The following is a 26,729-nucleotide window of genomic DNA, read 5'->3' as shown; positions in this document are numbered from 1 at the left end:
CAAAAATTGCGATCTAATAAAAAGAAACAAACCCCAAAACTCAAAATTGCGCTCTAGCGCCCCATAGGAAAAAAACAAAGACAAAACTGCTCCTAGGAAGACAACACAGACAAAACTGACTGTAACTTCCGGTAGGAATGTCGGAAAGACGGTCACATGAAACAAAAACCTCTATGTAGGTCTCACTTAGACCTACATTTCATACACTGACTTATTTCAGCAAAAATCAACAGGAAGTTGGCAAAAAACCCTTCAAAACAAAAGTTTCCTAAAAAGTGCCATTTTTGCCTCTTTGAGCTGTAATTTGACCCCCTTAAAATGCTTCAAAACTCACCAAACTGGACACACACATCAGGACTGGCGAAAATTGCCCTCTAAAAAACAAACAAACCCAAAAACTCAAAATTGCGCTCTAGCGCCCCCTAGGAAAAAACATAGACAAAACTGCTAATTGTAACTTCCGTTTGGAATGTCGGTGAGACATGAAACAAAAACCTCTATGTAGATCTGACTTAGACCTAGATTTCATACACTGACTTATTTCAGCAAAAATCAACAGGAAGTTGGTCAAAACCCCTTCAAAACAAAAGTTTCCTAAAAAAATGCCATTTTTGCCTCTTTGAACTGTAATTGACCCCTTAAAATGCTTCAAAACTCACCAAACCGGGGACACACATCAGGACTGGCGAAAATTGCGACCTAATAAAAAAAAAAAAAAAAAAAAAAAAAAAAACTCAAAATTGCGCTCTAGCGCCCCCTAGGAAAAAAAAACAGACAAAACTGCTCCTAGGAAGAAAACACAGACAAAACTGCTTGTAACTTCCGGTAGGAATGTCGGAGAGACTGTCACATGAAACAAAAACCTCTATGTAGGTCTCACTTAGACCTACATTTTAATAATTGACATCCTTCAGCAAACATCAACAGGAAGTTGGCAATTACCCCTTCAAAACAAAAGTTTTGTAAAAACCCGTCACCTTTTTTTCAAACATTATGGGTGACAAAAAGAAGCACCAGTGTGACCCCAGGATGCAGGGTAGGTAACCTGCAGGTAAAGATATGTTGAATGGGTAAAGGCAGGAAACACCAGCAAAAGTTGGTCCCGTCCATCACTGCTTGCAGCTTTAATTAGATCTTGTTATTGCTCCTTGACACAGAAATTGATGAACTGTGCGTTGTTGTTTTTTTCCAATTGTATTTTTAATTTTAAAATTTAATTCAAATACACCAATAACTTTTTTTCTATTATTCCTATTTCTGAAAATACTATCCAACGACTAAGACATAGCGACTGACCTTTTTACCAGCGTTCGGACGGGGAGGGAACAGACTCCTACTCTACCGTGTTTCCACACGGATTATTTGCTACGTCGTGCCACATTTACACGTGCAGTTATTTTTTGTTGTTTATTGAAATTTGGTCAGGTATCAGTCGCAGTTTTAACAACGAAATAATCTTACGGCATACGTCTGGCATTGTTATTACGGATATCATATGTCTATGTTAAGAATAAATACTGACAGTGGTTGTTGATTTGACACATTTGAGCACTCATGGCGTCCTCAGCTCTCCAGAATGACTCCGACGACGAGGACTTCGGAGAAGCCTTCAAGCGCTACAAATACAAAAATGCCTTCAAGGAGGACGAATGGGAACAGGTTCGAACGTAACATATATTAATGGTGTTTTTATATTTACGAAATATGCTATATTTACATACTATTATGGTTAGCCTGCGATGAGGTGGCGACTTGTCCAGGGTGTACCCTGCCTTCCGCCCGATTGTAGCTGAGATAGGCGCCAGCGCCCCCCGCGACCCCGAAAGTGAATAAGCGGTAGTGAAATGGATGGATGGATGGATGTGGTTAGCCAGTAAGCCAGTCCATCCATACATTTATTTTTTACCGCTTGTCCCTTTTGGGGACGTCGGAGCCTATCTCAGCTGGTTTGTTTCCAGTGCTCGCCAGCTATTTTGGAAGTTGAGTTTGAGTTTATTTCGAACATGCATGCACACAACACGATACATCACAACATCCAGGTTCTCTACTCAACATGTTCGAAAAGGAGTAGGAAGAAGCAAAGTTTATTTAATCATACCCCCTACCATGAATTGATAAACGTGGACCCCGACTTAAACATGTCAGTAATCAGGTGTTACCATTTAGTGGTCAATTGTACGGAATATGTACTGTACTGTGCAATCAATCAAATCTACTAATAAAAGTTTTAATCAATCAATCAATCATTTCCTTTACATAGCAGTTGCTAAAACTTTTGTTCACTCCCTGTTTTCAATTTATTCACAGAAAAACAGCCCCAAAGCATGATGTTTCCATCCCCATGCTTCACAGTAGGTTTGGTGTTCTTAGGATGCAACTCAGTATTCTCCTTACTCCAAACACGATGAGTTGAGTTTATACCAAAAAGTTCTATTTTGGTTTCATCTGACCACATGACATTCTCCCAATCCTCGGCTGTATCATCCATGTATCAATTTTGGTATAAACTCAACTCGTCGTGTTTGGAGGAAGAAGAATACTGAGTTGCATCCCAAGAACACCACATGTACTGTGAAGCATGGGGGTGGAAACGTCATGCTTTGGGGCTGTTTTTCTGCTAAGGGGACAGGACGACTGATCCGTGTTAAGGAAAGAATGAATGGGGTCATGTATCGTGAGATTTTCAGCCAAAACCTCCTTCCATCATTGAGAGCTTTAAATGGATGACCAAATACTTATTTTCCGCCATAATTTACAAATAAATTATTTAAAATTCCTACAATGTGAATTCCTGGATTGTTTTTCCACTTTCTGTCTCTCACAGTTGAAGTGTACCTATGATGAAAATTACAGACCTCTGTCATCGTTTTAAGTGGGAGAACTTGCACAATCAGTGGCTGACTAAATACTTTTTTGCCCCACTGTAATTGGTGAAGTAAGTTATATTTCATATACAATAGAATAGAAAGTACTTAATTGACCCCTGGGGGAAATTCAGCACCACAATTTGGTCATTGTAATATCCATCCATCCATCTTCCGCTCATCCGAGGTTGGGTCGCGGGGTCAGCAGCCTAAGCAGGGATGCCCCGACTTCCCTCTCCCCAGCCACTTCGTCCAGCTTTTTCTGGGGGATTCCGAGGCGTTCCCAGGCCAGCCGGGATATATAGTCTTCCCAACGTGTCCTGGGTCTTCCCCGTGGCCTCCTACCGGTCGGACGTGACCAAAACACCTCCCTAAGGAGGCATCCTGACCAGTTGCCCGAACCACCTCATCTGGCTCCTCTCAATGTGGAGGAGTAATGTCTTTACGTAGAGCTCCTCCCGGATGGCAGAGCTTCTCAGCCCCACCACCCGACGGAGAAAACTCATTTCGGCCGCTTGTACCCGTGATCTTGTCCTTTCAGTCATGACCCAAAGCTCATGACCATAGGTGAGGATGGGAATGTAGATCGACCGGTAAATTGAGAGTTTTGCTTTCCAGCTCAGCTCCTTCTTCACCACAACGGATCGATACAGCGTCCACATTACTGAAGACGCCGCACCGATCCGCCTGTCGATCTCACAATCCACTCTTCCCTCACTCGTGAACAAGACTCCTAGGTACTTGAACTCCTCCACTTGGGGCAATATCTCCTCCCCCTCTCCTCTTTATAATGATAATAAATAATATTATATATATCATATATTACATATCTAGTATATGAATAATATCAATACCCCGCCTTCCGCCCGATTGTAGCTGAGATAGGCACCAGCGCCCCCCATGATTCCATAAGAAAAAGTGGTAGAAAATGGATGGATGTAATGGAAAATCTACATGTATTCTACATTTAAGTGCAGTCAAGAAGGAACATATGCATTATACAGTCTGATGGCTGTCAGTATGAAGGACCTCCTAATTAGAAATATTCCATACTTGTTCCACACATCTAAACGATGAAATCAAAAATGAATTAATTTAGTTTGTCACATTTTCGTCTTGTATTCATTTGTCGTTGACAATAATGTCAGTTTTATTATTGTCGTAGTCATCATTCATTTTGTTTTGATTCGTTATTGTCTTATTTTCATCAGCATGAAAATTATTTTTTGATGAAAACTAAGATGGAAATTATTGGTCAAGGAAATTAACACTGAATCTGAGCCATTTTCTCTGTTGTCATGCAGGAGTTTGACAAAATTCCCATGTTCATGAAAACAGCCCCAGAAGAGATTGACCCCAAAGAATATCCAGAGTTAGCTTGCCTCCAGGCTATTATCCACGATGAAGACAGAAGTCCAGAAGGTAGGCGTGCCACAAAAATGTAGGTTTTTGTGGTTTCTTAATTCTAAAAAATATGTTTTTCTTGCCCTGATGTGTGATCTGAGCCAAAGATGGAGTTGTGGCTTGTGTAGCCCTTTGAGAAATCTGTATTTAAGGGATATATATGTAAACTTTGATTGGTTGAGTGATGTTGCTGATGTGTCAAACTCAGAAAGAGATGGTCACACTTTTTATTATTCTCTTCCAGAACAAGCGAAGAGTTTAAAGGATGAAGGAAATGCTTTTTTCAAAGAGAAGAACTACCTAAAGGCTATTGTGGCATACACGGCTGCTTTAAAGAGGAATTGTGGTGACCAAGAGCTAGATACGGTTCTTCTCACCAACCGAGCGGCAGCACACTTTCATATCGGTACACTGTCCCCCTTTGAACATTACAGTGGAAATCTGTATTTAGAAAATGAATGGATAAAATGACAAGGACATGTCTCATAGACTAGTGCCGCAGATGATGTTTTGAGTTTTAATAATTTTATATAGATACGTTTTTGTATACAGGCAACATGCGCTCTGCACTGAATGACGCTACAGCTGCAAAGAAGATCAAGCCAAAGCATCTTAAGGCCTTGATTAGAGGTATGTTGTACATTAAATGGGTTTGACATGCACCTGGGGATAGGTTGATTGGCAACACTAAATGATCCCTAGTGTTTGAATGGGAGTGTGAATGTTGTCTGTCTATCTGTGTGGGCCCTGTGATGAGGTGGCGACTTGTGCAGGGTGTACACCGCCTACCACTTGAATGCAGCTGAGATAGGCTCCAGCGACCGCCCACGACCCCAAAAGAAAATGGATGGATGGATGGAAATACATTGCAGAGATTAATAGAGTTAAATGTTGTGCCCAAACCAGGCCCTCAATTTGCACTTTTTTTGCACCCTTTTGGTTGATTGGTTGCAATTGGTGCACCCTTTGATTCATCGTGATTAGGGTTGTGCGATAAAGACAATATATAATATACGTGATATAAATTTGGCCGACGATAGAGCTTTTAATACTATCATCTAGGGCTGAGCGATATTGGCTTTTATTAATATCGCGATATTTTTATGCCATATTGCGATACACAAAATATATTACGATATTTTGCCTTGGCCTTGAATGAACACTTGATGCATATAATCACAGCAGTATGATGATTCTATGTGTCTACATTAAAACATTCTTCTTCATACTGCATTCATATATGCTACTTTTAAACTTTCATGCAGTGATGGAAATCACAACTAAGTCAATTGACCAAAACTGTATTTATTAAATACTCTTCATTCTTTCACGGGTGACTTTTTAAATGAAAAAACAAATTAATAGTGCTGCTACCTTTTTGCAGTAACACTTCTGCTGCATACTTTGCATATTGCTGTTGTCTGCTGAATATCTTCCCACTTGTAGCCAAACCACCGCCAGATGATGGATCTCCTGCTCTTTATTTTGAAGAATGGCTAAACATGTTACACTACGGGCTTCAGTGTGGCAGAGGGGTTAGTGCGTCTGCCTCACAATACGAAGGTCCTGCAGTCCTGGGTTCAAACCCAGGCTCGGGATCTTTCTGTGTGGAGTTTGCATGTTCTCCCCGTGAATGCGTGGGCTCCCTCCGGGTACTCCGGCTTCCTCCCACTTCCAAAGACATGCACCTGGGGATAGGTTGATTGGCAACACTAAATTGGCCCTAGTGTGTGAATGTGAGTGTGAATGTTGTCTGTCTATCTGTGTTGGCCCTGCGATGAGGTGGCGACTTGTCCAGGGTGTACCCTGCCTACCGCCCGATTGTAGCTGAGATAGGCGCCAGCGCCCCCCGCGACCCCAAAAGGGAATAAGCGGTAGAAAATGGATGGATGTTACAATACACTTTGTAGGAGGATACAAGAAGCCAACCAACTAGCCAGCTAACCCCTAAGCTGGAGCTCTTGTACTTAAACAGGGGTAGGAGGATTGTTACAATAAACCAAGTATAGTAACAATATGCAGTCTATACCAGAGTAATTAAATCAATATTTTTTTATGATCATAAAATATTTTTTTGTCGGTGTTATTTAAAAACTCAGGAAATAGTCTGGTTGGTTCTGCTTATGTTAGTTTGTACTGTTGACTTTATTTTACTCAGAACGTTGTATATGAAAAAATGGCATTAAAAATAAATGTATTTTAAATAAATATGTATTTGATATTGAGTCCCCCACCCTCTTGTTGTTTGATTTATAATTGTATTAACCAATTGAATCATTCAATGAACTTTAAATTTGAGTCGGTGAGATGTGGTGTCCAAATTACAATGCCCCCCCCAAAAAAATAAAATTACATAATTGTCATCATGTCTATATTTCAAAGAGTCTTAAATCTTTGGTTTTGTATTCATTCTGTCACTCTGTGTTGGCCCTGTGGTGAGGTGGTGACTTGTCCAGGGTGTACCCTGCCTTCTGCCCGGGTGAAGCTGAGATAGGCCCCTGCAACCCCGAGAGGGACACGCAATAGAAAATGAATGAATGGATGGACGGATGATTTTTATTTGTCATTTAAATCTCTATTTTGGTCATTATTAACTTCAGGTTATAGTGTACATCTTAATTTGGGGTATTATGCCGGTATCATGCCTTTTCTACTGCTGTAATTTGTTTGTACACAGTTAACAGGTCAATATTGTTATTGGAACATTTTCCAGTTGTGTTGTCTGAACATGGACCAAAAATGGCAACACATACTGTACACATACAGTATCTTATATAATTGGAGAATATTTGATGTTTCATTTGTAGTTGTAAAGTTTTATTTTCAACTGTGATTATGTTTGCAGGTGCTCAGTGTTGCATTGAACTGCATAACTTTGTGGCAGCCATTCAGTGGTGTGAAGATGGGCTTAATGCTCATCCTTCGGACAAGAAGTTGCAGGAGCTGAGAGCTGCAGCAGACAAACAAAAGGTAGTTTTACTCATAAATAGAAATACGTTATACTCATTGCAGGCCTTTCAAGTTCTTATTTGGTATTACTGTAAGGATTTGGGTCAGTCAAACAGTTACTGTTTGCCCAAAACACTGCTCTTGGAGAATTAAACACATCGCGCGCCACTGATTTTTGTTGTACAGTATGTAAAAAGAACACAATGGTCAATATTTTACCTTTAATATTGATGAAGACAGAAGTCCAGAGAACTCCTCCAGCCCAAGCCCCCTTCGGCTGCAACATTACAATCTTTTTATGGGCAAGGGTGTAACATGTGGCAAAAAATATAATAGTGTTGGTAAGCATGTATTTGTGATAACCACTCATGCCATTTGATTATTTGTTTATTTTTTGTGGGATGAGCCAATAATTATTGGGTTGATATTAGGAATTTTGTTTCGACACGATAAGCTGAAAACTTAAAAATAGCTCCAATAACAGATTAAAAAAAAAAAAAAAAGAGTCTTTATTACCAATATTGGGCTGTAAGTGATTTGGGGAGTACAAATCAAGCACCCCGACCTTGTAGGAGGTCCCAACTTCCCTTACGGTCACCGGACTTCACATTGTAAACAAACATGGCATCAACCGTGCGGTACTTCTTTACTTCGTAAGAGGATGACCTCTCACGTGCTGCGCGGACCAAATGCATGCAAATACTCCACGAGGAAGGAAAAAAAAAAACATCTGGCTTTGACAAATACCTAACTCGCCACCCTGAAACGCCGCAAGCAGCAATGCCTTAAAAGCCTAAAAGCCTATGAAGACGCCCGCGCCAGCAAAGAAGCTTCCCAATGCTAGCCTCCAAAAGAAAAAAGGCCTTTGGCTGTTCTCACCGCCACTACATCGGAAAAGAGCAAAAAGCCCACCAGAGACGACCCTACGGCCAAAGAAATCTGCTATTTCCTCATGGAACTGAAATGATTACGAAAAGAGTTAAACAGAGCTAGTCTCTGTGTTCCTCGCTCGCCTGCTCAGGTGAGAATATAGTGGGACTTTCTCATTTGTGTTCCACAGTCAAACTGTCAATCATGGACGGCGTCCGAAAAGCTCCAGACTAACTGGATTGCTTCTGCAAGCAGCCCAGAGATAAGACGATACATGAATCAATGACACACTTGGCAGCTGTGATATCAGTGATGCAGAAGACCTTGATCTCCACCGTTGATTTGGACTGTTCCCCATCAGCTAACAGACCATTTAGAGCCACAGTTTAATTCTGAGCAGCTGATATTTTTTTTGCACACACTGCGAGAGGGAAATGAGGACATAAGCTGAAATGCTGATTTAAGCCTTTTCATTGTTGAATATTCTGTTTGTAACCATACTTTTAGTCATGCTTGTTTTCCATCACAGAGAGCAGCAGATAGAGATTCCAGAAAGGCGATGGTCAAAGAAAAGAAGTTACATAATGAGAAAGAGGCTCTCATGGCTGCTATAAAGGTGATTAAACAACTCATTCCTTGATGAGGAGGAAATCTGTAAAAGGGTGCCTCTCAGACAAGTGTGTCACATTTTCTTGCAGGAACGGGGCATCAAACTCCGACAATCTGCAAAGCCTCGTCAGTCTGGTTCGGATGAAGACAAGGAAACTTCAGACACGTTAGCCAACTTGAGTCTGGACGGTCTCAACTCACATGAGGCAACAGGGGCTCAAGTCTTCCTGGACGAGCACGGCTCCCTGCACTGGCCTGTACTGTTTCTTTATCCTGAACATCAGCAGAGTGATTTCATCTCGGCTTTCAGTGAAAGCAGCAGGTAAACCATTAGAATTAAGCATGGTTGAACACATTACATCTTGGTGGCTGGTACTATTTAAAATAAGCATTATCCCTTAGAAAATAAACAGATGTGACAAAAAAATAAGATAAATCATTGTTAAGCTTTAATAATCTGATGCAGACCCATGGTTTGCCTACTTTATTTTATTTTACAGGGTGTCCCAAGCCAAAATTTGATACTGGATATCAGCAAAAAAAAAATGGATGACATCGACATGCATCTAAAATCTCCGATATTAGCACCGACGCAACCAGTCCTGCAGCACATTTATTTGTGCAAAGTTGGACAGCCAGTTAACAGCTAAATGTCCTCCAGCAAATGCTCAAGTTTGATATTTTCTTGTATTTTAGTGAAGTCATTTACAAAAACTAATCATAGGGTACTTGGAGCTAACACCTACACAACAGCTAAGCACATGATAGCACACAAAGCTAGAACATACATAGTAAGTGTCCTTAATTGAACAATTTTGCAGTCTAACACAACAATTTGTCAATATAAAGAAGTATAAAAAAATTATAGTTACATATAGTTACACATACAAAGTCTCTAGGGTAGTAATCTGTTAAAGTATCCATTAACAAACACGTCTGACTCATTCAAGGTTTTGCAACATGATCCTAGCTTAATTATTGTGGCCACATGGTGTTGATAAAAAAGCAAATAACACCCGACATCAAAACCATATATTTTTCTTCATGTTAGTGTTTGTCATACCTACCATTGTTCTATGAGTATCATATAAAATTATAAAAGTATGATACAAGCTGATATCATAGCGGCTTAATATTGGTATCAGCCTATAGTCAAGCCTCCAATATTAGTATTGTATTTTTTGTAGAAAAAAAAAAAAAAATATATATATATATATATATATATATATATATCTCGGCAAACCCGTATTTACTTAAAAAAAGTTTTTACAAAATCAATAATGTCTTTTTCTTGTGTTAGTTTTTCAGAGCACTTTGCTGTCATGTTTGGGGAAGAACTTCCACCTTGGGATGTTGACAGAAAATATCACCTGCAGAATTTGCAGGTTTGTGTCCTCTAATTCTTAACAGATTGATTTATAGCAGGGGTCTGCAACCCGCAGCTCCTTTGCCTCCTTGTGGCTCCCTCAGATTTTTTTCAACCCCAGAATGAGAAAAGTTTGCATTTTTAAAAAGAGTTCTATAATTTCTGATTGACTGTGAGGCTTCAGAGTTCTGTGGTGCAGAGATTGCAGCCTAATATTGAATATATGTAAAGAGCAAAATGTAAATTGATGAATGAAAACTAACCATTGAAAATAGTAGTAGTAGTAATATGAATACGTAAAATGGACAATAACAGAATACAAATTAAGAACCTAAGAAGAGTTTAAAATGATCAGTAAAAGCCTTATTAAAAACCTTTTAACCTTTTTTCAAAAAATGTCAACAGTCACTGCATTCCTAAGGCTTTCTGGTAGGCTGTTTTACAGGTGGGGGCCATAGTGGCTAAATGCCACCTCAACATTGTTCTTTTTCTTGGTGTTTTCTAAATATTGTTGGAAGTCAGAGGACTTCAGGATCCGGGATGGTCGATATGGTAAAAGCAGGTCAGATAGATAAAAGGCTCAAGTCTATTATTATTTAATAACTATCCATCCATCCATTTTCTACCGCTTATTCCCTTTCGGGGTCGCGGGGGGTGCTTGCGCCTATCTCAGCTACAATCGGGCGGAAGGCAGGGTACACCCTGGACAAGTCGCCACCTAATAACTAATAATAGAAAAAAAAAAATCAACCTTGAAGCGGACAGGGAGACAATGCAACAACTTCAAAAATGTTGTGGTTGTGTGTTATAACAATTGTAGATTTGTAATATTTTGGTAGCAAGACTAAAGAATGGGGCTTTTTAATAGTCCAAACAACAGGAAATAAAAGCATCAAGCTTTTATTTATATTCTGTTTCTTCGATTAATTGTTTATTGAGTTTAACTAGTAAGAAAAAAGTTTCTGCACGGCTGCTACAAAAGAGGGTACATGAGAGCTGTGGTGTGTGGGTGCTGTGATCTGTGTGACGGAAATAAGAGGACAATTGCTTTTTTTTGTAATGCACATGACAAGCGGTAGGAAATGCATGGATGTGTTAAAAGTGCAATTTCAGTGATGATGGCGTGTATTTATTAGATGTGTATGTAGGGCTGGCCTTTTTTTAATATCTCAATATTTTTAGGCCATGTCACAATACACAATATATATCTCGATATTATGCCTTATCCTTGAATGAACACTTGATGCATATAATCACACCAGTATGACAATTCTATGTGTCTACATTAAAACATTCTTGTTCATACTGCATTAATATATGCTAATTTTAAACTTTCATGCATAGAGGGAAATCACAACTAAGTCAATTTGCGTGGCGAAACCATCGTTTAAACGGCAACATATAATAATGATCAAAAACGCGCGAGAAACAAGAACTTTGTTTATGCGGTCACAGCACATAGGGCTGTGAGCACACCTGTTTCTATTAGCACACAAAAATTGCCACAATCAACCACGGACGCATTTCAGCTGTGCGTGTCAGCCTTCAATAATGAAAACAGGCGTTTAGGAAATAAAAAACAAGTAGCCCAAACGTAATAATTGGGGGTTAAACATGTATAATTCAACCTTAATCAAGCAAAGATGATTTATTTGATTACTTGATTAATCGTTTGGGATAGTTGATAGAACACTCGTTTACTAAAATATTCAATGGCTTAACATACTTCCTTGTGGTCTAGATAACATTTATGAGATATGCTTAGGAATAAATTCAGCGTAAATTGTAATCCGCTGTCTCATTTTGACCTACTTTCTGAGTTTATAAACGATTCGCGTGTGTAATTGTCCCTTTCGATTGCAATTGAAACCCTATACGGCCCACCCTTTCCGAATCAGAATCAGCTTTATTGTCATTACGCAGGGTAACGAGATTGAGGCCATCCCATACAGTGCGGTGTGTGCATGCAAGAGAATTTTTTTAAAACAATGTGTAAATATATAAAAATATTGATAAAAGTACCAGAATTTATCTTTTGAAATGTGAAGACGAACATTACCACTATTTTCTTTTTCAAACACAGTCAAAAATAAACCGTATATCAATTCACCGGATCAACTTTAGGCACACCTGCGCATTCTTGGATTAATACAAAGATATCCATCCATCTATTTTCTTCCGCTTATCCCATTTGGAGTCACGGGGGTTGCTGGTGCTTCATTTGGGAGGAAGCCGGAGTACATGGAGGGAACCCACGCAGTCACGGGGAGAACATGCAAACTCCAAACAGAAAGATCCCAAGCCCGGGGATCGAACCCAGGACCTTCGTATTGTGAGGCACATGCACTACCGTGCTGCCTTCACACACTACAAGTGGTATACATATACCTGACATTAGTGATAATTTCAGAGTTTTGTCAATAAATGATGGAAGCTACAAGGAGAGGAACATGGATAACAAAATTACATTGTGAAAACTATATTATTTAAAAAGCTGAAACATTCACCTATCTGTGTTATTGCCACAATTAAATAAAAATAATACTTAATCCTACCTTCTCTTCGGTTTTCTCAAAGCAAATGGTGTGGTGTCTTTTTCGTTGGAGGCTAGCAGCTAATCCAACTCTGCAGTTTCTAATGTAGACAAAACTGTCCCCTTTAAGATGTTGTAGACGAAGAAGGAAGTATACATTTTTTTAGACATCGGAGCAGTTGGCAGGACAAGAGAGGAGAAGGTATGTCACACAAGGCTGCAGGCATAGAGTACAGGCATACAGCATGTACTAGGAGGTCCACATAAGTATGCCACAAATGGACCACTGTTTGAAAAAAAACTGCGAAACCCAGCGTTCGGGGGCATAATAAACTGTGTGAAAGCTCACGTCCAAATGCACGAACCTTATGATTTCACGCTTTGGCATTGTTAAACACGAGTATCCAACATTGTAACAACATTTAAATCAGAAAAGAGGAAAATCATTACTTACAGAAAAATCATAAGAACAATCGGACAGTATTGCTATTGTGTTTTTCTTACTGACTGCAATGAGATTGTATGCTTTAGTGACCACCGTTGCTGTTTTAATAACCTAGGTAGTCCTTGAGTCATACCAAAGACTATGAAAAAAATGGGACCCATTGCCTCCCTGCTTGGCACCCAGCATCAAGGGCTGGAATTAGGGGTTAAATCCCCATAAGTGATTCCCAGGCGCGGCACCGCTGCTGCCCACTGCTGCCTTCACTTCCCAGGGGGTGAACAAGGGGATGAGTCAAATGCAGAGGACAAATTTCACAACACCTAGTGTGTGTGTGACAATCATTGGTACTTTAACTTTAACTTTTAACTTCGTAAGAAGGGTCCAGCTGCGGCCTGGATGATTTAGTCATGACACATAAACGGCCAATCAGCATTTTTAAATATGGAAAACCTCACCAGCACGTGAACACCCATTTGTGGCCACAGTTGGATAATATTGTAAACAGTGGAAATTTAAATATATTTGATTTGATTACTATTCATCTTTTTACCTCGTAGGTGTTCTTTGAGGATGAGGAGACAGAGGTGCTCTACAAACTTAACCCAGACACAACACTTTTGTGTGTGTTACAACATAAAAGGTAAACATGTCCAAAATGTTGCTCTCCGTAAGTATACAGACACACTTAATTTTAAATTCTCAAACTACTGATTCTACTAATGACTTATGCACATAACTTTGTGAAATTACTTATTCATATTAAACAATGTCTATATTAGTGCTTTGTATCTATTACTGTGTATGCTATCTATCCCAGTGGTTCTCAAATGGGGGTACGCGTACCCCTGGGGGTACTTGAAGATATGCCAAGGGGTACGTGAGATTTTCAAAAAATATTCTAAAAATAGCAACAATTTAAAAATCCTTTTATAAATATATTTATTGAATAATACTTCAACAAAATATGAATGTAAGTTCATAAACTGTGAAAATAAATGCAATATTCAGTGTTGACAGCTAGATTTTTTTGTGGACATGTTCCATAAATATTGAAAAATGTTTAGAATTAAGTTCATGAATCCAGATGGATCTCTATTACAATCCCCAAAGAGGGCACTTTAAGTTGATGATTACTTCTATGTGTAGAAATCTTTATTTATAATTAAATCACTTGTTTATTTTTCAACCAGTTTTTAGTTATTTTTTATCCTTTTTTCCAAATAGTTCAAGAAAGACCACTACAAATGAGCAATATTTTGCACTGTTATACAATATAATAAATCAGAAACTGATGACATAGTGCTGTATTTTACTTCTTTATCTCTTTTTATCAACCAAAATGCTTTGCTCTGATTAGGGGGTACTTGAATTAAAAAAATGTTCACAGGGGGTACATCACTGAAAAAAGTTTGAGAACCACTGATCTATCCTATCCTATCTGAAATAGTTTTTTTAATAATTTTGTCTCACCTTGCATGAAGAAACATTCCTTGCAGCAGTCACAGAATAGGCATAGAGTACATTGTCTTACCAAAATTCAGCCTAATAATAAATGGAATACTTACTTGACATTATTCATGATACATTGTTTTTGTTGCAGGTTTTTTGTCAAGGCGGGCACACCCAACTTCATCATTTTGGTGAATGGCTCATCATTCCGCAAGCAATATTTAACAGGGAGGAAAATACGCACTTTGTGAATTTAACCATATGATGAACATTTTTAATCAGACCAGTCACAGTTTTTAAATTAATTATGAATCATGATTGTTCATTCATCATCATATTCATTTGCATTTGTTTTTTAACAGCTCCAAAATAACACAGCTCAAACATACTACTCACCATAATATACATTTTGGACTTAAAGTCTTGTTTTCCGTTTTGTTTAATGTCCTTTCATGCTTTTATTTTGTATTGACCATTTTCTCTTTTAGACCATTGGCAGCAAATTTGCTCTGCACTGGTGATGACACAGCTGCATGGAATTAGTCATCAACGCTATTTAAATTGAGCTGAGGCGTTTCCTAATTACTAGGAATGTGTACCGAAAAGTAGGTTGGGAAATGGCATCGGTGGCAGCGTGCACACACGGTAGTAACAGGACTGAAAAATGAAATAACTATCGATGCTAAAACCAAGACACAAAGTCTGATGCTTTTTTTAAATGTTACTGTCCCTCTTAACAACAGCGGTCATCAGATCCACCACCGCACATCACATTACACCACACCGCTCATCACAACAACACATTTCCTTATACACCAATCACGGTTTAGGTGAACAAGTTGAATTACAAACATCGTAATTGTTGACTTCAACATCTTTAACAAGTGTGATGAGGGTTTAGTTAGACAATGATGAGCAGACTCAATGTGACGAAAAGACGGCAGGCAGGAAGTCGACCGTTTTATCTGAACATAGCCTCGTCTCTCTTCAAAACATAAAGAGCTCTATAGACCCCACAGCACACTCCCGGCCTTCATAATAAAATCCTGTCTGACAAAAGGGATTCGGTGGAAATAGCTTACATAAGAATTTTTTTGCACATTCACTGTGATAATCATTACAATATGTGGCGTTTTGTATTCTATTTGTTGAATTTATTAACATTATTTAAGTATTAAAATTACAATTCATTTTCAACATGCGTTACCACAAAATATTTTAAAATAAAAACCCGTGATTACATTTGTTTTTGGTATCAGTTCTGGCTTCGTTTCTGAAGTACCGATTTGGTTCTAATATCTGTATTAATGTAAAGGATACCCATCCGTACTGATCGCTGGATAGTTATGTGTCTTTGCTCTGCTATGTAAACCATGTTGACTTTTCTGTTCTCGATTGTTTTACCGTAACTTTTGGTGGATGCCTCCTGTTTCATCCTCCTATTTTTTTTCTCGGTTGACACCTCATTATGCACCTTAATTTAAGTTTCCACTGGGCGTTAATTGTGCTTTCATGTTTTTGTTAATGCATTTATGTTTGTAGTGAGCTTGCTTTTAGATTTTGTAAAGATTCTTTGACTGCACCTGCAAAAATGTAATCGCAGTCTGGCGCAATGCCCGGAAATAGCACGCTAACGTGATACCTTTTGTTTTGGTGAAACTGAAAGTCTTTGCAAATCAGTTTTTGTTTGACTGATTTGTCATTGTTCTGTTTGTAATGAAAATCATCTATATCCTTTGTACCTGTATGCAATACTTTGGCCAATCATAACAGGTGTGGTGTGGCGTGTCATAATGTGCATGCGATAAAATGTCCAAAAATATAATGTTTAAATTTACAGCTTTTTTTTTTTTGATAGTCTTCATTTTTTAGAAACATTTGAATAACCTAAAAAACAGTAGTCTAGTCTAGACTAGTCAGGGTCTCAGCAGCAAGTCCAAGCTTAAGACATTTTAAGACTTAACACCAAAATGAACAACATTTAAGAACCTTTTTAGATTCATACTGGCTACAATGTACAAGAACAGGAAGGAAAAAAGTGTATTTCCGATACAACAAGAGGAATAAATGCAAATTCTAAGTTGGGGGCCAATTTGATTCTGTGCATTAAGAAGAGGCCATATGTATCGTGATTTGGTTGCTATCAGACCGATCTCAATATTGGGTTGGGAAACCCCTAGTAATCATTACTTTAGTGCACAAGGGGCACTAAAAAGCATGAAAATAATATGCGGCAATAAAATTTGACAGAAAAATGTCATGTTTTCAATTGTCTTTTAGACTTTAATATTTGATCATGCAACACACTTTTTATTTACATTATCCCAAACATTTTATATTGTTAAAAAAAACTTTAATCTCTCCTTGTCAGCCTCATTTCAAAGCAAGGTTTGTAAGAAATGTATAATGCACCGGAAATTATAATCAAGGTGATTGACTATACATGAAAATTCATATACAGTACAGGCCAAAGTTTTGGACACCTTCTCATTCAATGCGTTTTCTTTATTTTGATGACTATTTACATTGTAGATTGTCACTGAAGGCATCAAAACTATGAATAAACATGTGGAGTTATGTACTTGAAAAAAAAAGGTGAAATAACTGAAAACATGTTTTATATTCTAGTTTCTTCAAAATAGCCACCATTTGCTTTGCACACTTTTGGCATTCTCTCGATGAGCTTCAAGAGGTAGTCACCTGAAATTGTCACTTCACAGGTGTCAAAGTTTTAAAAGTTAAAGTGCCAATGATTATCACACACACACTTGGTGTGGCGAAATTATTCTCTGCGTTTGACCCATCACCCTTGTTCACCCTCTGGGAGGTGAGGGGAGCAGTGGGCAGCAGCAGTGGCTGCGCCCGGTAGTCATTTTTGGTGATTTAACCCCCAATTCCAACCCTTGATGCCGAGTGCCAAGCAGGGAGGTAATGGGTTCCATTTTTATAGTCTTTGGTATGACTCGGCCGGTGTTTGAATTCATTACCTACCGATCTCAGGGTGGACACTCTAAACACTTGATGCCTTCAGTGACAATCTACAATGTAAATAGTCATGAAAATAAAGAAAACGCATTGAAATGAGAAGGTGTTTTCAAACTTTTGGCCTGTACTCTTTATTCACTGTTTCAAAGAGCAGCCACAACAGCCTTAGTGATCAGACTGATGTGTAGAAATATAACCTGGGTAATGTTAAATCAATGTAAATATTAGCAAATATTCATAAAAGTTCACATTTGCAGTTTTTTAATGGTGAGCAACATAAACAGGGGGTTGTGTTTGCATCATCATCATCATAGGAGCAGGCTGCTGGATGATCGTTTGATTGACGACGTTGACGACAGCCGTCGTTTTGTTTTGGTGTTTCAGCTCACGGTGCATCTGACACCAACTGCACCACAAGCAGAAACAGGAAACAAGAATGTCCTTACAGATCGACCCCTGTGGGGAGCGGGGGGTGAGTCATTAATGCCTTTTAAAAAACAACAACAATATAATGGATAATGCATCCTACCTTGATTTTGTATGTTTTCCGAATGGATGTCCTCATGGACAGTACTGCAGGAGGCACACAGGCTGGTATCCCAAAAGCTGCGCACACACCAGGGCTGATGATGTCACACAGTGGCAGGCATCGGTTCTCTCCATGTCGCCCTGAAACTGTGCAGGCCAGGCAGGGGCAGCACCAGAAACCATAGCAGCCTGAACGGCAGATAAACATTTTTAATGAGTGGTGTGAAACCGGTCTAAAGACGGGTCGAATGACGCTTTTGTTATATCTTACATGTGCTTGCGTTTTCGAAGCAATCGCAGACACCACTGTGCCAGGCTGTTAGAGGTGGGGAGTTCATTCTCTGGTTAATATGAACAAGGAAGAAAAAACAATATGCTTTACTTAACACATTACAGCAAATAAAAGAATGCCTCATATATTAATTACCAAAATGAGACTACAGGAAATCAATAATTAAGGAAAGAAAGGATGTACGTAAGTCTTTCTTGTCAGTGCAGTTTTGAATGAAAATATTGTGAGAAATTTGAGGCAGTTGTGACTAGACAGTATGCTATATAACAGGGGTGTCCAAATTTATTCCACCGAGGGCCGCATACTAAAAAATGAAAGAATGTACTGACGGGCCGTGCGTTTTCCACCTAGGCCTTCAGTGATGTCCGACTTCAATAACTACCTCTCAAAATACCATCATTTATGTCACCACCAGACCATTGCTGGAGAAATACAGGAACACATTTACCCTCTACTTCGCATTGAATCACTTCAACAGTGTACAAAATGGGTTATTTTCTGGCACATTTAAAAAACAAAACTACTCAGCAATTAAAACATATGAAAATTGTGAAAAACGTAAATATTTGAACTCCCAATTTGTAGCACCTACTTGACGCCGTATAAGCCAGTGGTGCTGCTCGTAGTCTGCTTATTCGAGTGGAAATTCAAGCATTTCATCGCCAGAACAGCTGAGTTAACTTGTGGGGTTGGCCGCCATCATCTCACAAGATGTAGTTTTTTAAAAAAATATCCTTCTTGAAAATGGCCTTGCAAATATATATCTGCCACCTAATCAACATTTTAGTACTTTAACTTGAACTTTGCCCGATTACATTGGTTCACTAATTACACAGAGAAGTACGGACTCTTATGCACTGTGATCCAACGATCAGCTGTTGCTCTCTGTCCCATTTGCGTGCACTGAGCTAGGGAAACCAGCTTTTGTCTATGCAGCTCCTGGTGCTTGAAACATGTTACAAAGAGACTGGAAGCTGAATGAATTTGTATCCTTAAACGCTTTTAAATCTACAAACCCCGTTTCCATATGAGTTGGGAAATTGTGTTAGATGTAAATAAAAACAATACGATGATTTGCAATTCCTTTTCAACCCATATTCAATTGAATGCACTACAAAGACAAAATATTTGATGTTCAAACTCATAAACGTTATTTTTTTTTTTTGCAAATAATAATTAACTTAGAATTTCATGGCTGCAACACGTGCCAAAGTATTTGGGAAAGGGCATGTTCACCACTGTGTTACATCACCTTTTCTTTCAACAACACTCAATAAACGTTTGGGAACTGAGGAAACTAATTGTTGAAGCTTTGAAAGTGGAATTCTTTCCTATTCTTGTTTTATGTAGAGCTTTAGTCGTTCAACAGTCCGGGGTCTCCGCTGTCGTATTTTACGCTTCATAATGCGCCACACATTTTCGATGGGAGACAGGTCTAGACTGCAGGCGGGCCAGGAAAGTGCCCGCACTCTTTTTTTACTATGAAGCCACGCTGTTGTAACACGTGGCTTGGCATTGTCTTGCTGATATAAACAGAGGCGTCCATGATAACGTTGGTTGGATAACAACATATGTTGTTCCAAAACCTGTATGGACCTTTCAGGATTAATGGTGCCTTCACAGATGTGTTAGTTACCCATGCTTTGGGCACTAATACACCCCCATACCATCACAGATGCTGGCTTTTGATCTTTGTGCTTATAACAATCCGGATGGTTATTTTCCTCTTTGTTCCGGAGGACACCACGTCCACAGTTTCCAAATATAATTTGAAATGTGGACTCGTCAGACCACAGAACAATTTTCCACTTTGCATCAGTCCATCTTAGATGAGCTCGGGCCCAGCGAAGCCGGCGGCGTTTCTGGGGGTTGTTGATAAATGGGTTTTGCTTTGCATAGTAGAGTTTTAACTTGCACTTACAGATGTAGCGACCAACTGTAGTTACTGACAGTGGTTTTATGAAGTGTTCCTGAGCCCATGTGGTGATATCCTTTACACACTGTCTGTTTTTGATGCAGTACCGCCTGAGGGATCAAAAGTCCTTAATATCATTGCTTATGTGCAGTGATTTCTCCAGATTCTCTGAACCTTTTGATGATTTTACTGACCGTAGATGGTTAAATCCCTAAATTCCTTGCTATAGCTCGCTTTAGAAATGTTGTTCTATAACTGTTCGACAATTTGTTTACAAATTGGTGACCCTCGCCCCATCCTTGTTTGTGAATTACTTAGCATTTCATGGAAGCTGCTTTTATACCCAATCATGGCACCCACCTGTTCCCAATTAGCCTGCACACCTGTGGGATGTTCCAAATAAGTGTTTATCAGTATTTATTGCCACCTTTTCCAACTTCTTAGTCACGTGTTGCTGGCATCAAATTCTAAAGTTAATGATTATTTGCAAAAAAAAAAAATGTGTTGTCTCAGTAGCATATTCAACTGAATATGGGTTGAAAATGATTTGCAAATCACTGTATTCTGTTTATATGGAAACAGGGTTTGTAAACTGAGAGCATTTGAAGGAGCCTCGGTTACCTGTAACTGTTTTACTTGATGTCCATCGTGTCATTTTATTGTGAAATGTGAATGTGATGTGTAACTTTGCTGCCTGTTGGCCAGGACTCCCTTGAAAAATAGATTTTTAATCTCACTGGGATTTTTACCTTGTTAAATAATAAATAAACAAATTATGGTGCCAGAAAACCACAAACATAATTCTCAGGGCTTTGATGAGTGTAAACACTTAAACTGCCATTAAACCGCTGAAATACAATGAATGTGATCTGGGGCAGTTTTATATCCATCCATCCATCCATTTTCTACCGCTTATTCCCTTTTGGGGTCGCGGGGGGCGCTGGCGCCTATCTCAGCTACAATCGGGCGGAAGGCGGGGTACACCCTGGACAAGTCGCCACCTCATCGCAAGGCCAACACAGATAGACAGACAACATTCACACTCACATTCACACTAGGGCCAATTTAGTGTTGCCAATCAACCTATCCCCAGGTGCATGTCTTTGGAGGTGGGAGGAAGCCGGAGTACCCGGAGGGAACCCACGCATTCACGGGGAGAACATGCAAACTCCACACAGGAAGATCCCGAGCCTGGATTTGAACCCAGGACTGCAGGAACTTCGTATTGTGAGGCAGACGCACTAACCCCTCTTCCACCGTGAAGCCGCAGTTTTATATAACAAAAATAAAATATTCCTCTCTGCAATTTAAATCTATTGCATATTTTGCATTTTCCAATGACAAAAAAGGCCACATAACAGTAAAATAACATACAAAATGTAAAATTTAACATCAGTATATAAATAGGAAGTAGTTAAAAGATGTTTAATCATTGACCGCACAACAATTTTTCATTGTTGAATTAAGACACTTGTGAGCAGATCCTTTTTAGATCCTAAGAGTGAGTGTCACACTTAAGGTTTATACAAATGCCAAAGTTCTTAAAACCATTTCAATGTATACGTGAGTATAAGCTATTTAAAAATATACATTTTATCAGTTATAGGTGACAAGGCAAATATTATTTTTATATTTGATTTACCTCATTAATCCTCAGGGGCAAAAAGTCAGACTTGTTTGTCCTTTCAGTAATTTATGTCTTTTTTGTTGTGTTCCTCACTTCTTTAATCATACATGATTTATTTTTCCCAGGAGGTTTTTATTTTATTTTAAATATGTCTGTTCAATCATTTGCCCGGTGTAGTCCAACAGGACATAAAGCCCTTTATTTTCACTTTTTTTGTTGTTTTTTTGCTCAAATCTCAACCTTCAGCCATAAACACCAATACCAAATAATGTTTTCTCAACCCGGATGAAATAATGTCACAGTTGTCAATTGGTAAAGATGAACACATTTAAACCGGTGACAACACCAAAACACCTAACATCAAAAGGGTCGTAATGTTCAATATTTTTGTTTAGGACTGGAGTTTATTCCAAAATTTGCGGAAAACAAAAACAAAACTGTAATCAAAATGTTTGTACGCTCTCAGAAAAACTTCAGGACTTTTATGTTGTGTTTGATTTGGAATTTATTTAATAAATAACCCAGAATTATTTTTATTTATGCAAAATAAAAGGTTTTCCCAGTAGAAATCCTCATAACATGTACCAGCATAATATATCGTATTATATGAAACACGCTGTTGTAGTGTAGCTCAGTGGTTAAAGACATTACGTTGTACAGCATAGGCACAAGAGTTTGTCTTGCTAAAAGCCAACATTTTTTTAATTTAATGCTGATTTGTGATGAAAATTACGAATCTTTATTTTTACCCATTTTTTAAACATTAATATCAAAGTTCCAATAATTAATGCCAGTAACAGTTAGTTAGCCTTGCAGACATGCTGTCAATAACTGTGTTAGCTTTAGGGTTGTCCTGATGCAGCCTTTTGTCTTCCGATACAATACCAGCAGGAATCACACATACTTTTATTTTGTAGAAATAAGAAAATGTTTGATCAGGTGAAATTAAACAAACCGAAAACCTGGGTAGAAATGAAAAACACTATGGATTATTAACCACCTGGAATGGACTTTAATTGCCATATTGGAACAAAAATACAAAAAAAAATCTGTCTAGAGCCGCAAAAAAAGTGTTATAATGAAGGCAACACATGATGTGTCTATATTAGCCTACTATCAAAATGACTAATATTGTGCATATAAAAATCTTTGTTGACCGAAATGTTAAAATGTAATATTTATTCTGCACATTTTTACAACATTGGAAAACATTACTAAAACAGAGGCTTTTCAGAGGGTGTGATAACTTGTGATAATTACTGGCTTAGAATGCCAAAAGTTAATGTGTGTGTTCAAGTTGAAGAAAACGGAAAGTACGGATAAAATGACCTCAAATATACCTAAAATAGGAGGCATAATGATGCAATATGTACATACAGCGAGCATAAAGGCCTACTGAAATGCCATCCATCCATTTTCTACCGCTTATTCCCTTTTGGGGTCGCGGGGGGCGCTGGCGCCTATCTCAGCTACAATCGGGCGGAAGGCGGCGTACACCCTATTTTGTTTTTGATGTTGGACTTATGTCTGATATCATTAGTGGTTTGGGACACCGCTAGTGAGCTTAAAAGAAGGTCAGTATGGATATAAACCTTATTCAGATCCACTATGGACTGGGCTCTCACACTTTTAACTAGAACCACTATGGACTGGACTCTCACACTATTAACTAAATCCACTATGGACTAGACTCACACTATTAACTAGAACCACTATGGACTGGACTCTCACACTATTATGTTTGATCCACTACGGACTGGACTCTCACACTATTAACAAGATCCACTATGGACTGGACTCTCATATTATTAATGAACTAAATCCCCTATGGACTGGACTCTCACACTAATATGTTAGACCCACTGTGGACTGGACTCTCATTATTAACTAGATCCACTATGGACTGGACTGTCAAACTATTGTGTTAGATCCACAATGGACTGGACTCTCACATCATTAACTAGATCCACTATGGGCTGGAATCTCACATCATTAACTAGATCCACTATGGACTGGAATCTCACACTATTAACTAGACCCACTATGGATTGGACTCACACTATTAACTAGATCCACTCTGGACTGGACTCTCACACAATTATGTTAGAGCGACTATGGACTGGACTGTCACACTATTAACTAGAACAACTGTGGACTGGACTCTCACACTATTAACTAAATCCACTATGGACTAGACTCCCACTATTAACCAGAACCACTATGGACTGGACTCTCACACTATTATGTTTGATCCACTACGGACTGGACTCTCACACTCTTAACTAGATCCACTATGGACTAGACTCTCACACTATTAACTAGATCCACTATGGACTGGACTCTCACATTATTAATGAACTAAATCCACTATGGACTGGATTCTCACACTAATATGTTAGACCCACTATGGACTGGACTCTCATTATTGACTAGATCCACTATAGACTGGACTGTCACACTATTATGTTGGATCCACAATGGACTGGACTCCCACATGATTAACTAGATTTACTATAGACTGTAATCTCACACCATTAACTCGAAGCACTATGGACTGGACTCTCACACTATTAACTAGATCCACTATGGATTGGACTCACACTATTAACTAGATCCACTCTGGACTGGACTCTCACACTATTATGTTAGAGTAACTGTGAACTGGACTCTCACACTCTTAACTAGATCCACTATGGACTGGACTCACACTATTGACTAGATTCACTATGGACTGGACTCTCACACTCTTATGTTAGATCCACTATGGACTGGACTCTCACACTATTAACTAGAACCCCTATGGACTGGACTTTCACACTAATAACTAGATCCACTATGGACTGGACTCACACTATTAACTAGATTCACTATGGACTGGACTCTCACACTCTTATGTTAGATCCACTATGGACTGGAGTTTCACAGTATTAACTAGAACCCCTATGGACTGGACTCTCAGACTAATAACTAGATCCAGTATGGACTGGACTGTCACACTATGGTTCCACATTTGCGGTCCTCTTCAAGGTTTCTCATTGTATCACATTGGGTTGAGTTTTTCCTTGCCCTGATGTGGGATCTGAGCCAAGGATGTGGTTGTGGCTTGTGCAACCCTTTGAGACACTTGTGATTTAGGACTATATAAGTGAACTTTGATTTATTTATTTTGGAGAGCCACCCTTTGGCCAAACCAAAAGACTCAACTTGCCAAATTTGGCCCCCAGGTCCCAATTTGGGCACCCCTGTTTTAGACAATAGCTGAAAATGATCTTCCCCAACTAAAAAAGACCAGCACTGTTTTTTAACTCTTCAAATAAGTATACATTATATTAATCTTTGTGTTTATCACAATGTTAGCAATTACAACCCAGGGTTTAAAAACACATTAAATATATATCATGCCTTATTGTGTGGATGAAAAACAAACAGATGGCGACACTAATGGTTATGTTTTTCCAGGGTCTATTTTAAGTGGACAGATTTTTTGAATTGGAGAATCTTACCTGATGCAGGTGGATGCGGTCGTGTTCCCGGTGAAACAGAAATTGTCGATGGAGAGCGCATTGTACGTTGGACTACCAAGGAAGAAAAAAATGCTGCCAAACCGGAATCCATGTGGATCTGGAAATGAAAGTAAGAGAAGGTAAACTTAAAGTTCACTGTAAATATGAACTAATAAGTCAAAGTCTGACCATTTTTAGGAGAGGATTTTTTTAAATTTATTGTCAAAATGTGATCAAATAAAAAGTGACCTAAAATGCCCACCAAGTATTGTTAAGTTAGTATGGCAGTGCATTATCATCCTTTTGTAATGCCTGCTATTATGAATCAAGCACATCTACAACCCACCAAACTGGAAAAACACTGTGGTTCACTTAAATATTTATTATTTTGATATCTCAGTTTTACAATGATTTGAAAGAATACAATGATTTGAAAATCCATCCATCCATCCATTTTCTACCGCTTATTCCATTTATGGGGTCGCGGGGGGCGCTGGCGCCTATCTCAGCTACAATCGGGCGGAAGGCAGGGTACACCCTGGACAAGTCGCCACCTCATCGCAGGGCCAACACAGATAGACAGACAACATTCACACTCACATTCACACACTAGGGCCAATTTAGTGTTGCCAATCAACCTATCCCCAGGTGCATGTCTTTGGAAGTGGGAGGAAGCCGGAGTACCCGGAGGGAACCCACGCATTCACGGGGAGAACATGCAAACTCCACACAGAAAGATCCCGAGCCTGGATTTGAACCCAGGACTGCAGGACCTTCGTATTGTGAGGCAGAAATCCTTTTCAACCTATTGAATAGACTGCAAAGACAAGATACTTAACGTTCGAACTGGTAAACCTTTATTTTTTTGCAAATATTAGCTCATTTGGAATTTGATGCCTGCAACATGTCTCAGAAAAGCTGGCACAAGTGGCAAAAATAGTGAGAAAGTTGAGGAATGCTCATGAAACAATTTTTTGGAACATCCTCCTCCTCACCCACAAAGCCCTCCACAACGAGGTCCCCTGCTATCTCACCAACCTTCTTCATCGTCATACCCATTCACGCAGCCGACCTCCTCTCCCCACCACTCAGAACCAAGCTCCGGACCTGGAGTGATAGAGCCTTCTCCATCGCTGCTCCCTCCCTCTGGAACTCTATCCCCAAACCTATCCGTGACTGCTCGGACCTTCCGACCTTCAAAGGCCTTCTCAGCACACAGCTCTTCGGATCTGCTTTTGACCAGTGATTATAAGGTGGCGACTTGTCCAAGGTGTAGACCGCCTTCTGCCCGAATGTAGCTGAGATAGGCTCCAGCATCCCCCGCGACCCCAAAAGGGACAAGCGGTATCAAATAGATGGATGGATAGTGTAATGGCCAGTGTTTTGTATT

General features: G+C 39.1%; 2 protein-coding genes and 1 long non-coding RNA gene across 4 annotated transcripts in view; 2 read left to right on the top strand and 1 right to left on the bottom strand.

Moving 5' to 3' along the window:
• Positions 1-1,320: 1,320 nt before the first annotated feature.
• On the top strand, positions 1,321-16,569 carry ttc4 (tetratricopeptide repeat domain 4). The gene is made up of 10 exons (XM_061883717.1): positions 1,321-1,659; positions 4,169-4,286; positions 4,513-4,674; positions 4,821-4,898; positions 7,114-7,238; positions 8,617-8,703; positions 8,786-9,018; positions 9,997-10,081; positions 13,598-13,680; positions 14,641-16,569. Exons 1-10 carry the CDS (start codon positions 1,555-1,557, stop codon positions 14,738-14,740), a joined length of 1,176 nt encoding a protein of 391 aa, XP_061739701.1. The 5' UTR covers positions 1,321-1,554; the 3' UTR covers positions 14,741-16,569.
• A 180-nt stretch (positions 16,570-16,749) lies between these two features.
• On the bottom strand, positions 16,750-25,429 carry LOC133540791 (cornifelin homolog B-like). Its single transcript, XM_061883718.1, has 4 exons — positions 25,340-25,429; positions 18,274-18,343; positions 18,004-18,191; positions 16,750-17,930 (listed from the first exon to the last, which is right to left on the bottom strand). Exons 2-4 carry the CDS (start codon positions 18,338-18,340, stop codon positions 17,736-17,738), a joined length of 450 nt encoding a protein of 149 aa, XP_061739702.1. The 5' UTR covers positions 18,341-18,343; positions 25,340-25,429; the 3' UTR covers positions 16,750-17,735.
• LOC133540793 (uncharacterized) overlaps positions 25,304-26,729 on the top strand; it is a 38,131-nt gene continuing 36,705 nt past the window's right edge. For both annotated transcript variants that reach the window (XR_009803731.1, XR_009803733.1), the window contains exon 1: positions 25,304-25,479. This is a non-coding gene — a long non-coding RNA (uncharacterized LOC133540793). The remainder of the gene's footprint in view (positions 25,480-26,729) is intronic.

Source organism: Nerophis ophidion, linkage group LG22 (assembly GCF_033978795.1).
Source record: "Nerophis ophidion isolate RoL-2023_Sa linkage group LG22, RoL_Noph_v1.0, whole genome shotgun sequence".
Taxonomy (NCBI): Eukaryota; Metazoa; Chordata; class Actinopteri; order Syngnathiformes; family Syngnathidae; genus Nerophis; species Nerophis ophidion.
This window is presented reverse-complemented; position numbering and strand designations above follow the sequence as displayed.

Coding starts and splice junctions, on each gene's coding strand:
- ttc4 (XM_061883717.1), top strand. CDS start 1,555: ATGGCGTCCTCAGCTCTCCAGAATGACTCCGACGACGAGGACTTCGGA. Junction 4,899..7,113: donor TCTTAAGGCCTTGATTAGAG/GTATGTTGTACA, acceptor TTATGTTTGCAG/GTGCTCAGTGTTGCATTGAA. Junction 8,704..8,785: donor CTCTCATGGCTGCTATAAAG/GTGATTAAACAA, acceptor ATTTTCTTGCAG/GAACGGGGCATCAAACTCCG.
- LOC133540791 (XM_061883718.1), bottom strand. CDS start 18,340: ATGAACTCCCCACCTCTAACAGCCTGGCACAGTGGTGTCTGCGATTGC. Junction 18,192..18,273: donor CTTCGAAAACGCAAGCACAT/GTAAGATATAAC, acceptor TCTGCCGTTCAG/GCTGCTATGGTTTCTGGTGC. Junction 17,931..18,003: donor GGAAAACATACAAAATCAAG/GTAGGATGCATT, acceptor CGCTCCCCACAG/GGGTCGATCTGTAAGGACAT.